This window comes from Dermacentor albipictus, chromosome 1 (genome assembly GCF_038994185.2).
Source record: "Dermacentor albipictus isolate Rhodes 1998 colony chromosome 1, USDA_Dalb.pri_finalv2, whole genome shotgun sequence".
NCBI lineage: Eukaryota > Metazoa > Arthropoda > Arachnida > Ixodida > Ixodidae > Dermacentor > Dermacentor albipictus.
In genome coordinates, this window is record NC_091821.1 from 98,456,133 (window position 1) to 98,470,523 (window position 14,391).

At 48.1% G+C, this 14,391-nt stretch overlaps 1 protein-coding gene across 4 annotated transcripts in view; it reads left to right on the top strand.

Moving 5' to 3' along the window:
• LOC135917533 (uncharacterized) overlaps positions 1-14,391 on the top strand; it is a 385,479-nt gene that overhangs the window by 266,756 nt on the left and 104,332 nt on the right. For all 4 annotated transcript variants that reach the window (XM_065451109.1, XM_065451110.1, XM_070532986.1 and 1 more), the window contains 2 exons: positions 11,025-11,405; positions 12,887-13,109. In XM_065451109.1, the coding sequence (XP_065307181.1) occupies positions 11,025-11,405; positions 12,887-13,109 (604 nt within the window). The remainder of the gene's footprint in view (positions 1-11,024; positions 11,406-12,886; positions 13,110-14,391) is intronic.

Below are 14,391 nucleotides of genomic sequence, written 5' to 3' on the forward strand. Positions count from 1 at the left end.
AGATATTTTTATTTAAGAAAGGAAGTAGAAAAAACGCCGCCGGAAGTGGATATCGATTCCTTGTGTTTTCAATGACGCTTCTGCAGTTATCAGTCGAGCCGCCTGACGTAGCCACTTCTCTGCTGTGCTTATGTGGGTTTTTTTCTAACCTTCTGCGGTGGCTGCAGTACATCTAGAACCGTAGTTTCTGGCGCTCTACACGGCTATACGGGACCGGCGACTACGCATCGTTACGCAACTTCCTAAATAACAATACCAGTCGGTTTTGGCACTTTGGTAGAGCAGTAAACGATGGATTCAAAAGAACTGTGATTGTTCCGCAATATATATTTCTATATGGTTATTCCAGAGCTGATTCAAAAGACACTACCAGAAATCTTTATTTTAGACGTTCGCTTGTGTACTTGCTCTTGGCAGTGTTCTTCCTGCGCTTCTCTCCTGTGCGAGAAAATTTGCTGTGGTTCTTTGTTTGTCAAGTAAAGGAAAGGTGTATCTCACAGGTGTACCTGTGAGATACACCTTATTTCATTTCCCTTTTGCTGGTTTACGCGTCTTTATGGCGAACCGTAGGCATTATTCACGTTCGTACTAGTAAAGGCACCCCCCTCCCGCCCCTCATTTTTGTAGAAAAGTTACCTTGTGTTAAGGCACCCTCCGAAAAAAAATCATGGGTACGCGCCTGGGCCATACATTAGATTTCGGGCTTTCGCGGCTCACTTGAAGCAACGGTTCGGAGACCGATGCCGATTCAACTACCTTCTGCCAAACCTGTGGAATTGGAGCCAGGGAGCTCTCGTTTAGACCTACAGCTTGTCCACGTCTACGCGAGGATCGTCTCCTCCAGTGTTGCACTGACGCTGCCGCCTGTTTGTGTAACATACTTGTGTTGCTCATTTGGTTCAACATATTTTATCTCATTTTTCCGTTTAGGACAATCCTTGGAATTGGCCTCGTGGTTTCCATCGCAATTAGAGCATTTCATTTCTTTTACTTTACATGAGGATATGTTATGGCTGCCGGCACAGCGGAGGCATGCCGACTGGCGTGTGCAGACATAATTCTCCAGCTTTCAGTAAGGTCAGTAAGGCCTCTTACTCTCCTAGCGTAGTCCTCTTGCAGCACTTTACACATTTATGCTAACAGTATGTTAAATGAAGTATAAACCACGTTCATGGGCAGATATTTGTGTGCCGGTGGAGAGGAGAATGTATCCGCGTTAAAACTGACGACGAACACACATACACACACACACAGACACACACACACACACACACACACACACACACACACACACACACACACACACACACACACACACACACACACACACACACACACACAAAGAAAGAAAGAAACGAAATGTTACGATCGTATTGTGCGCTATCGTAACAATGCTGATAATGGCGGGATGTAGATGCATTTGCGAAAAGAGATTGTTAATGTATTAATATCACCTACTTTCCAAACACGACATTGACCGGCTGCTTTCACCTACCGATAGCCGCTTTTCATGACCCCTGCGCCTTTTATTGTTTTATTGAAGGAAGCAGAGGTAATGTGGTAACACAAGCAAATATAGCATATATTATGTGTAACCCATCAACACAAATATGTGGGGACAAAGTGATGATAATTAGAAAAGTTTGTAAAGGATAAATTTGTTGTGGGAAAGAAAGAGAAGAGAAAGGGGAAGGTTTCGAAGTGCGCTGGTTTCATTAAGCAATAGTTTGGCTGTTTTCTTCCCCTCCTCGTCCCTCATAATATAACTGGTTAGTCGAGCACAGTTTTTTAGTGTTTGCGTCGTCGCGGGAATTTCACGTGGTGAAGATTCCAGGTGCCGTGTGGTTCCGAAACGACGAAACTTAACGAAATATCCGCAACTTCTGCGCACGGGGCCCATGCAATCCGAAGCAATGGGATCCAACATCTCTCTTCTTCCTGTGTTCTATACGCTGGGCAGCATGCTGCGTGATTGATACACGACCGGCGAGCGACGCAGCAACCCACTTGCAGGAGCCACTGTTTCTTCTCGGCCATCGCGAGGCGTGCTTGCATGCGCGGGTCCTGTTTCGTGATCGTTCTCCCGACGTCTTCATCAATGCTCTGTACAGCGCAAGCACACGCACGGAGCGGAGAACTGCTGCCACAGCTTTCAGCAGCATCTTCAGGATAGGGAGGCCTGACGCCACATCAAGCGCGCCATGCGCACGCTGCCAAAGCAGATCTGCATCTAAAAAATTAATCAATCGTGGTGAACCCGGTCAAGCGGTAGCACGTCTCGTGGACCGCAGTGGCCCTTCCTTCGCAAAACGTATTGTTTCCGGTCCCCTTCGGCTTTACCCTTGCCCGCCGCCTCCGGGCCGGCAGTCCGGTGGCGCGAGAGCGTGTACGTGTGTCAATATAATATGTATATGGACTAGGAGGCACGACGGTGCCCCTTCCCGGGTATTACTAGCGATCGCGGAGCGACCGTATGCCGCTTATTCTTTTTCAAGCACTCTGCGAGACCTGTGAGCGTATAACTGGCCTGAAAAAAATATTCACCGCTGCGTACAGAGTGCTTCTAGATCGACGATTACTAAGGAAATTACCAACAAAACTCAGAGATATGTCGTAGTTCGCCTACGCATGCGCTTCTTTTTTTTTCTTTCTTTCTTTTTAGTGTGACAGCAATTGTATGGGCACTGCAGGTGCATTCCTGCCGTCGCCGTGAGCTTCCGTGTAAAGTCCAAGGGCGATAAAATCCTTGCCGAGCGCCGTATGCTGTATGTGCGAGTGAGGGTGAGCCGGCGATCGCGGTTCGATCTCGTGCACGCAACGGAGGAAAGCGGGGAAGGCTTCGTCGCGCGCAAGGCTTCGAGGGAAGGATATGGAGAGGGGCGCATTCTACTCTAGGTGGCCCGGGCGCTATCTTACAATTGCTAGTAAGTACAGCGGGGCGTGGCACTTCCGCAAGCGCCGGACGTTTGTTCGCATGCGCGAGTAACAGCGGTTGAGAGAGAGAAAATGTGGGGGCTTTCGCTCCTTCAATATATGACTCAGCCTAGACACTACGGAGAAGTTTTCTAGCGTGTTGCATGCGTATGTCCCTAGGCGTGCCGGCATTGCGGAGTGGGGTCGAGTTTGTTTTCGTTCAGACGCCGGCTGCCTGCGCGGTGAAGCACGTGAAACAGCGGGCACTGACGCCCCGTTTGGCGACCGCTGTGTCGGACAGACAGACTGTCTCGCACCTGCGGTGCTCGTGCTAAGTCAGTCGTGCCGGATCACACCTTTCTCGCGCATCACGGCGGCGTACCTTAAGAATAACACCATAGATGCTTCCGTGGGAGCGGTAGGTACTGTATAGTGTAGGCCGGGCCGCATATATTGAAAATCTAGTCGGCAGAGCGCCTTAGTAACCGCGGTTGAGAGTGAGTGGCTGAAAGGCCGCCGCTGACGCTCGACGCCCTTGCAACTGCTATGAGAATACGTCGCGCTACCTTATAACGCCTTTGACGCTAACCTAAAGTGACGTTAACCTAACCAAATGTGGCCGAGACGCAGACAGTAATCGTCATGGCGTAACCGCTGTGAGAATACGCCGCACCACCCTAACGGCTTTTACGATAAGTTAACGCAAGCTAACGTTAACCTAACCCACTCCGTGACCTAACCTAAATGGCCAAGACGCAAAGAATGATACGCACGGCGTAAGCGCTGTGAGAATACCTCGCGGCACCCTAATACATATTACGCTAACCTAGCCTAACCTAGGGTAAACTAAACCTGTTAGCAAGGCGCTGTGCGTTTATTCCACTCAAAGGGGACCACTCAGAAATGTTCCTGAAAAGTTGCGGACAGCAGCATACGAAAAGCCTGCCAAGAGCAAAGATACTGCCCCAGGAGGGCAGGACTGGCCTCTACTACGACCGCTACTGCTCCCCCGGGAAAATCAATTATGTGTGTGCGTGTGTTCTATACTTTTTTTTTTTAAGGTAGAGCGCCGTAAAGGGCGAGAAATGTTTAACCCAGCATGACTGACTCAGCGATCAGACACAGCGCTCACCAAATGAGGCGTCCGTGCCCACTGCTTCACCGAGCCGGCAGCCAGCATCGGAGAGTAAACAAACTCGACCCCACTCTGCAATGCCGGCAGGCGTAGGGGACAAGCGCATATAACACGAGCAAAGAAACTGCGTTTGTGCCTGGGCAAAGTCAGGTACTTAAGGAGCAAAAGCCCTCCCCCATTTTCTATCTCGTACCCGCTCTCAGTCGCGCCTGCGTAGTAACATCGGGCGCCTCCGGAAGTGCCTCGGGAAATACCACACCCTCCATGTACTTACTATACTCGCGGGAAACTTTCTGTGGCAATGAAGGGAAAGCTACGGAGGCAAAGCGCACGCAAGTGAGAGCACTTCCGTAAAGAGTCCCGTGCTTTCAACCATGTTAGCTTAAGCTGGGGGAGAGAAAACATAAACACCATATTAGCAACAGTTAAATAAGATAAAACACACCAGTGAATGTAAACGTTTACTTATTTTGCGGCTTTTCCCTTCCACGTCTGGGGAAACGCGAAACCGTCGCACGTGGAAGCTACGTCGATTCAGCGACTGTTCCTAGCAACCACAAGTAGTCCGCCAGCGCTGTCAAACGCTGGCGGACTACTTAGAGCGGTAATACATGTGCAGAAGCTCCGTCCTTGTAGCTTTCTCTTCACTGCCACAGAAAGTTGTCCGCGAGTATAGCAATTGTAAAAAATGCGGCCCGGGCAGCCGCGCGCCCCCGGCCGGGCCGCTGTACACTGAAAGTCATCTGCAACGGGTACAGAGTCCGCGCTGCGCTGTGTTTTCGAGGCTTTGTTCGCGTTGATGTGAGCGGCAGCCCGAAGGTCAATTCGCTCGCTGCTGCCGCCGCGTTTTTCTCAGTGCAGCGTTCTCACAGCGAGTTTCCGCGGTCATCGAGTGAGATGTGCTCATGTTTGCTTGTGCGTGCGTGACATCGTGCTTGTTAATTTAGTTGGTATGCCTATGTTTGCAAGTTTATGCGGCCTGTAAAACTACTATCCTTACTTCGTATAGCTGTCCAGTAATTTGCTTTCACAATCGATGCTTCACTTTTTAGGCGAAACTGCGACTTTCTTGCTTCTTTGTTAGAAAGTGCCGTGATGTTCCTTTCATTTGTCCCCTATGAACAAATTCCAGTTCCGTTCTGTCCATGAGTTTGCTAACGAGTACGCAGCTCAGATGCGGCAGGTATTTTTTACATGCAGGGCTTACATCACAGCTGGCTATATTTTCTTTCCTCTCTTCCTGCACTGTCCTAGCTTTGAAGTGTTCGGCTCACGAGACCACGAAGCGCCAGTAGTGTGAGTCCATTGCTAACTATACGAGAGCTGAATTATGGTCCAAAACGTTGCTGTGTAAGTCGCCTTCAAGCTCTAGGCTGGCTTGTAATTTGAGTAAGGTACTCCGTGCATGCATGGTGACCGGACTTGCACCATTGTATGTTCTTCCTTTTTTGGTTTAAGAGCTAAAACCGACGGTGTTGTGTACATGCAACCAGTGGCCGTTACGCACGCAACCGTGGCGCGCGAAACGGCGGCGTCCACTCCAGACGCATGTCACTCGCTCTCCCTTCCGTGCAGGCGCGATTATCGGAAGCAAGGATGCCGCGTATGCGCAACGCAAGGACAGAGCGCGCTTTTGTGCGGCGCGGGGTAGCGAGTGATGACTGCGCCGCCCGCGGGCGAGGGGCTCCCGCCCGCGGCAGCCTTTCGGTCAACAGCAGCGCGATGCGCGCCGACTGCGCACCGGACGACGACGAGCTGCCCTGCTTTGATCATTTTGTTATTCTTTCCATCTTCCGCGTGCTCGACACCAGAGATGCGGCAGGCATTCCTCCCCAATATTGCCGCGGTATATCGACCGCGATGAAAGTGTCGCCAGCCTATAGTCCGTCCCGTCCACAAGATGCCTTTGTTCGTGTAATAAAAAAAATGGAACGAATATGCTGTGATAGAGAAATATTAACTCCAGAAAAAGGTTTCAGAACGACCGACCGACCCAACACCGACCGGACCCGACCGGTTGAACAACTGCAAAACCACGGATTATGAATTGCCGATTAGGCCACATTTCTCCTGTCAGGTTCAATATTCATTTGCACTTTCAGACGACCTTTCTTTTACCCGCTGGGGTGGTTCAGTGGCTATGGCGTTCAGTTGCCCAGCACGAGGCCGCTGGCTTGATTTTCAGCCCCGACAGCCGAATTTGAATAGGGGCGGAATGCATGAGTGCTCGTGTGCCGTGCTTTCATCATCATCATCATCATCATCATCATCATCATCATCAGCCTGGTTACGCCCACAGCAGGACAAAGGCCTCTCCCATATTTCTCCAACAACCCCGGTCATGTACTAATTGTGGTCACGCCGTCCCTGCAAACTTCTTAATCTCATCCGCCCACCTAACTTTCTGCCGCCCCCTGCTACGCTTCTCTTCCCTTGGGATCCAGTCCGTAACCCTTCATGACCATCGGTTATCTTCCCTGCTCATTGCATATCCTGCCCATGCCCATTTCTTTTTATTGATTTCAACTAAGATGTCATTAACTCGCGTTTGTTCCCACACCCAATCTGCTCTTTTCTTATCCCTTAATGTTACACCCACCATTATTCTTTCCATAGCTCGTTGCGTCGTCCTGAATTTATGTACAACCCTTTTCGTAAGCCTCCAGGTTTCTGCCCCGTAGGTGAGTACTGGTAAGACGCAGCTATTATATACTTTTCTCTTGAGGGATAATGGCAACTATACTGTTCATGATCGGAGAGTGCCTGCCAAACGCACCCCAGCCCATTCTTATCCTCCTAATTATTTCCGTCTCATGATCCGGATCCGCCGTCACTACCTGCCCCAAGTAGGTGTATTGCCTTACGACTTCCAGTGCCTCGCTGCCTATTGTAAATTGCTGTTCTCTTCCGAGACTGTTAAACATTACTTTAGTTTTCTGCAGATTAATTTTTAGACCCACTCTTCTGCTTTGCCTCTCCAGGTCAGTGAGCATGCATTGCAATTGGTCCCCTGAGTTACCAAGCAAGGCAATATCATCAGCGAATCGCAAGTTACTAAGGTACTCTCCATTAACTTTTATCCCCAATTCTTCCCAATCCAGGTCTCTGAATACCTCCTGTAAACATGCTGTGAATAGCATTGGAGAGATCGTATCTCCCTGCCTGACGCCTTTCTTTATTGGGATTTTGTTGCTTGCTTTATGGAGGACTACGGTGGCTGTGGAGCCGCTATAGATATCTTTCAGTATTTTTACATACGGCTCGTCTACACCCTGATTCCGTAATGCCTCCAAGACTGCTGAGGTTTCGACAGAATCAAACGCTTTCTCGTAATCAATGAAAGCTATATATAAGGGTTGGTTATATTCCGCACATTTCTCTATTACCTGATTGATAGTGTGAATGTGATCTATTGTTGAGTAGCCTTTACGGAATCCTGCCTGGTCCTTTGCTTGACAGAAGTCTAAGGTGTTCCTGATTCCTGATGATTCCTGATGCCGTGCTTTCGGTGCACGTTAAAGAACCCCAGCTAGTCAAAATTAATCCGGAGCCCTCCACTGCGGTGCGCCTCATAATCCACTGTGCAGCTTCGGGACGTTAGCTGCTACAATATAACTGAACCACTTTCCTCATGCCAGTGCATGATGGAATCCCTCGTGCAACTTTCGTGATTGCGACGACGCCACATTACATATCCTCATCAATACGGCGCTTCTTTGACGTTGAAAGACAGACTTAGTGTGCTGCTTTAAGCCGACTGAATGATAAATTGGTCGCAATATATATATATATATATATATATATATATATATATATATATATATATATATATATATATATATATATATATATATATATATATATATATATATATATATATATATATATATATATATATATAGGTACCATGGTCTCGACTGTCATCGGCACTCCTTAGATGTGATTAGACTCGACGACCGCGATAGCTGGTGCTCAGTTGCTTTCCTTTTCGCTCCCTTTTTTCCTTTTCATTTCGCTCACTCTTCCCCAAGTGCAGGGTAGGAAACCAGGTACTGTGAGGTTAACCTCCATGCCCTTCTGTTTTCTCTCTCTCTTCTTTCCTCGTGTGGCTATTACAAAATATATTCTCTGTCATATCATATCTGGAACTATGTACAATCGTATTTGCTGCTTTATCTGAACACTATTTATGCACACATTCTACTGCAACTCTACTCCGGTTCACCAAGGTGCCACTGTTAATTGTGGAGGCCAGGAGACCATCGACTCGATATGACGTTCAGCGACTCTATCTCCAAATCGCCCTAAACCGGCTAGTCTCAAAGAACGGTTTCAAAGGTGAAGCTTCTATATGACCAAAGGTGACATTCACCGCTGACACAGAGAGCTATTTGCTCGCTTGCGCAGTTTAATTGAAGGGCGCCGGCCTGAGAACCGCCTTTGGAGGTGGTTCTGTACACTTTTGTACGCGTAGGGTTCACTGTCTCAAATTTTTCATCTTTCTATCACATTCTCCCTTCCCTGCAGTGAAGGGTAGCAAAGTAAATTTTCATCTACTTGCATCTCTACCTCTTTTTACTTCCCCTCTCTCCTTCTGCATGTGTGCTCCAACACAGGCGCACGTCAACATGTCAATCAGTGCAAGATTGTGTTTACGCTGCCGCCACATCCACCTTGCAGGAGGTTTAACGATGAAAAAGCGTTGGAATTTTTCCTAGTTAACGATGGTTATCGTTGATTCTTCGTTATCTATGGTTCGTCGTTTCTTTTTGCTGTAATCACTTTGCTATGTTATAAAGGCACTACATCTTGTAGTAAGGTGAATAATTTGATCGGTTAGTTGCTTACTAATTAATCAACTAATTAAACAATTGATTGATTGATTGATTGATTGATTGATTGATTGATTGATTGATTGATTGATTTTGTTGTGGTTTGTCGTGCCAAATATTAAGGCCCCCTTTGTCGGGATAGACCACCACGCACGCACGCCACGCGTGCTCCTAAGATCAAGTTCATGCGCCATGAACTCGGCCGGGTGGCAAAAGAAGAAGCCCCGTTTTATTCTCGCGTCGTCTTATATACACTTCCGAGCACAACATCACGTGATCATATCGCGAATTGCCTTGTATACACATCCAAGCACAACATAGCATGATCAATGACAGACGTAGCTGTCGCCTTTCGCGGTGTCCCTCACGTGGCGTGGCGCATGAAATATGAAAGAGGAATCTCAACCCAGCCTCTTTCACTCATATAGGTCAAGAGTCATTATTTACCTACTGTCAAAAAAAAATAAGACGGGTCCTGGGCCAGTATAGCGTAACAATTCCTTCCGCTTGACTCTGTTTTTTGTCATCCACCGCTTATCATCTGTCAATCTTTTATTCTTTATTGACATTAATAAATGAGAATACATTCGCACAGAGATCGTGTCGCGGCTACACCTTTTCTCATGAGAAACATGGAAATGCATCGCAAGTCAAATAACATCACAAAGTTAAAAGAAACGCATTATAAAATGCCTAGATAAGCCCTCGAACCATAATACGTCCCACCTGAGAAATTGAGCAGTATAGGTGCACTGCAGATCCTTCCTTGTGATAACGTAGTCTCAACGCTGCTAGTAACACTGACGAATTGCGAAGAGGAAAATAATTGTAATTCAATCATTACATTATTTCGTCCTTTTTTTCAATAAATATGGCTTACGCAGTATGACGCGCGCCCAGAAGCAGTGAGCACAATAAGCGTACATCGAAAATTTCAGCAATACTCCCAACAGTCACAAAAACAACCAGTGTGACGTTACTATGAATCATGGGAGAGGTGGGTTGGCTCTTTCCGCTGTGAGCATGGATGTCATTGCATTTGGCTCTGAAGTTACTTCCACAGTTCAGTATCCAAAGTATGCAGATGCGCCTAGCGAAGGGACAAGCAGCATATAGGGACGCGAAACGATGACACAGAGGTTTAGGGAGTGCGCCTTAAGAGTGCATTGGGCGAAACTTACCGCATAAGTAGTGGATAGACTGCCGCTGCCTATGTCTTATCGTGTACCAACAAATCGCGGCGGCAGTAGTATAGCAGGAATGGCAGCAGTGTCGAGACTCACGTAGCTGCATACTCCTGGAGATAGGGCGTGGCTGACGCCCCTAGTTTCGTGGGTGGCACTCTGTTATACCTTGAGGAGGTGCTAGCTTGGTGAAAACATTATGGCACTCGCGCAGCCAGTTCCCTAACCTGTGTGTTTACCAGATTGCGCAAATGCAATAATTGTAAGTGGAAGTTAAATAGGGCCTGTATGATGTGAGGGTCTTTCTCGGCCGATTCTATTCCTCGCTTATCATCCGCCGTTGAAGGCCCACTGATTACTGGCCGGAGTGCTGCTCGCACCACTGAGGATGCGCGAGAAGGAATAGCATTGGAATAAAATCATTACGTTATCACAGCTCACCCACCTTCTAAAGGCCGAGTCCATTTGCATGTCATCACACGCATGTGCTATGGAGTCGCGAAAAGTTGCAATCAATGACATGCTATTTCTATTTAATAAAATGACATCTAAATAGACGTACGTCTCGGATCGCAAGAATTGAACTGGAGTCGACACACTGCAGATACAGTGTGACGCAGAGGCTCAAAAAAGTCAAAGTTTTTCACCGGCCTTTGCTATAACCTCTCTCGCGGTCACACCTGTTTGGCGCCTGTTATCAAACAGTTTCTGATAATTGTGAACGGCTTTGCGAACTCTGGCCATCGTTTTTAATACCACTCGCCATCACCCACAACGGTACGTTCCTGAAAGGAGAGGTGACCCGCATAACCTGAATTTATTTCTGAAAGACCCCATTCTGGCACACTCTCAACTCGCTCGCTGAACACCAGCACAGTGTTCAGAGAACGTGTCGTGAAACATCTAAAACGACTCGCTTTTCTCGTGGGCTCCACTGACAGGCGCTTTCGCTGGACGCAGGCGTGGCACAAGCGATTCCTGGTGCTCAAAGACGAGACGAGCGAGCGGGGCCCACTGCTGGAGATGTACACGAGCCAGGAGGAGGCCCTGCTGCAGTGCACGGCGCCAGCGTGCAGCAGCGGTGGCAGCACGGCGCGCGCGTCACCTGCGGCAGCGCCCGCCTGCTGCCGACTCTGCTTCGACCTGGCGCAGACCGTGCACGTGGGCTTCACCTCGGACTCGAAGCGATTCCCCAACGCGCTGGTGCTCGTGTGTCAAGGCCGGTCACCGCTGGTGCTGGCCGCACAGGACGAGCTCGGCTCGCGCTCATGGCTGCTCGCTCTGGGACTCATCGCCCACAAGGCCTCTTCGCAGCATGGGTGGAGGTTTATGTGCCGAAAGGTGAGGACTCGGCTGAGTTTCCATGGCTGTTTCTCCCCGCTTAACGTTTGCAAATTAGGAACATACTCCTTCGAAGAATGCAAAAGTGAACACTAAACGAGTTTTCAATCAACGAACTGCTGTCAGCTCATGAGTTCGAAAGTGCCATAATATTATAGTACACCGAGTAGCTTCCCATTCAAGCAGCACTGAGTTGGATGGGACATCTCTGTTGCCTTAAATGCGCTTTTTGATGTGTGTCGTATTGCAGGCACACCGCTGTGTAACTTTGGTCACGCACATTGTCAAGAGTTTAATGATTTAACGCCTGCCTGAATGAAGAAGCACGTCAACATTTTTTTTCATTGCTCGGCAAAACTGTTCCCAAACACTATCATATGCGCAACATGCTGTCACCCATTAAATACTCTTTAGTCGTCAGTATTCTAAGTAGAGTTGTCTTTTTCTTTTTGTATAACTGCTGAGGTAATTACATGAGGCTAAAGCCTTTTACACTGCCCTTCGCAGTTACTGGATGAGCTCCAGATTTATTTTATGACCAAATAGAATGTGACTGTACTGCTTTAGCAACAACTCGTCTGGTGGACGATGACCAATATGCAGCGAAAGAGAGAGAGGAAGGGAGAGAAAAACAGAGCGATCGCAGTCAAGAAGGATATTTGAAATGAAACTGAAATATCTTTCAGCTCTCCAACGGAGTGCTTGTTCACATTAAAATTTGCTTGGTTATTTACGTATTTGATGGTTAGGTCCTAAAAGTAAAGCCAGAGCGCCTACAGTTGGCAGGTTCACCCTACTGCAGATCAAAACTTGCGCAGCCGTTCCAGATAAAATGTCAGCATTGTGGCCCATGTTCACAATAAACTCTTACGCTATAGAATTGGTCGTAAGGGCAAATGCCAGCCAATGTTCATGCTGGACATATCATTCGGAAAGGCGTCGAGCTAATGGCAAATAGCACTTAAGAGCAGAAAGATTCGTGAATATGGCTCCCATTTCTTTTCAGCTAGTATTATGTACGTCTACTCGCAGTAGATTTCGCGTGCTGTAGGTATGGTGTCTGGCGATAAGAGTTGTTGAATGTGTTTCCTTTGAAGTCATAATGCATTGCTTCGGCCTTATACCAAAGTTCTATTGTCCAACTTGAATAGCCAACAGATGCAATGACGTAACTTCACTTCTTTTGATGCCAATTTCAGTGGACGCACTTTCCCTTGCCTTGCATGCACACACGATGGCGAGAAACCATCTCTTTTGCTAAGGCAAAGTGACACTGTACGGCTTCCCCGCTAAGCGCAGCGCGCCTGCGCCGCATACAGTAAGGCGAGATGCGTTTAGCACAGCTGGATAAGTGATCATATCTGGACAGAGGCCTCGGTTACATGTCTCTCATAGCGCCTGAACTGATTCGATCCCAGTTGCTCGCTTCGTTCTCCTTTTTTCTCTAAGTACGTATATCATGGGGCTCTTAACGGTGCCAGGCGTCCGAGCAAGCGGCGGCCATGGCCAATTGTGCGGCGTTCAGCAGCAGCGTGGAGAACAGCGCGTCCGGCGCCGGGAGCACCGACCTGGGCTTCTCGTGCCGCACTCGCACGGCCCGGGCCAGCGGCGGCAGCAGCGGCGCCTGCGAGGGCGACTCGGCCGAATCCCTCGACGGTGTGCTCATCCCGCCGCCGCTGGAGTACGGCGATGGCTGCCTAGACAGTGAGTACACGATGCCGTGTGAGAAAACAACCAACCAGCGCAAGCACGGCCAACAGTTCGAACTGTTGTGTGTGGTGTAACGAAAAGTGGCCGAACGTATCTACGGTAGGTTGTCGCAACAGCCAGCGATTACTGCTTCCGATTTCTGGTCACATCACACTTTATTTAGCATGTAAAACTTTATGTAGCGCTGTTTATTTAGACGAACCAAAAGGGTTCGAGGTCGGCGACCCGACGTCGGGAACATAGCTCAGAGGCATTTGTGCGTGCGTGTGTGCGTGCGCGCGCGTGCGTGCGTGTGTGTGTGTGTGTGTGTGTGTGTGTGTGTGTTTGCGTGTGTTTGCGAACGCTAGAAATAATGTTACTATATTTTTATTTCATCTTCACTTGAAACATATAATCATTTTGGGCTGTAAATTAGGAGAACAGGAATAACTGGAACAGTCTACAAGCGGTAACACCTCCTCGAAGACAAACAAATACAAGAAGATATAGCTCACTTGTTCAATACAAAACGGTTCGATTGAGGTTTACTTTATGTTTTCTTTGCGGCCGTATGCTGAGCAGACATTCTTTTTTTCGATTTTAGATTTGGCGACAAGTCATATACAGTTACAAAGGCTTTGCAGTGAGGAGTCTAACTATATTTTATTAAAGTATTTGTGTGTCTGTGTGTATGTGCGTGCGCGCGAGCGTGCACGGACAGGAACATAACTCCCGAAATTCGCATAACATGCAGCATTCCCAGAGAATACGCGGCAAAACAATTAACGTTTAAGATATATGTAGGTGATTGCGCGACATGTAGCTTGAGTCCGGAAAAAGTGACAAAGAACACGTTTAGCTCTTGCGCACTATCAAGGACGAGGAGGAGGAGGAGGAGGAGGAGGAGGAGGAGGAGGAGGAGGAGGAGGAGAGGTGTCGCTTGCTGCAGGCGTACCTAGCCTTGCAAAATTTGTCGGCAATTGCTACGCCTGAACGCCACCTATCAAACGCGATATGGTCTGAAACACTTCGCATTCCAGCTACCAACACCAGATATCAAAACAAGTTGACACGGAGCCCAATAAGTTGCCTGTTTTCTAAACCACGACGATCCACACGGTTAACGGCTCACTTTCCAACCCTGTATCACGGAGGGACCTTAGGATGAGCAGAAGCACCTCTCTCCTAAATATCCAATGTCCTTAGGGGAACAAAACATCCCTTGCATTTGAGTGTGGTGCCGTATTGCGCTTGAGTCCATCCATTAATTTCTTGCGTTTTTCTTCAAATTCAAGAC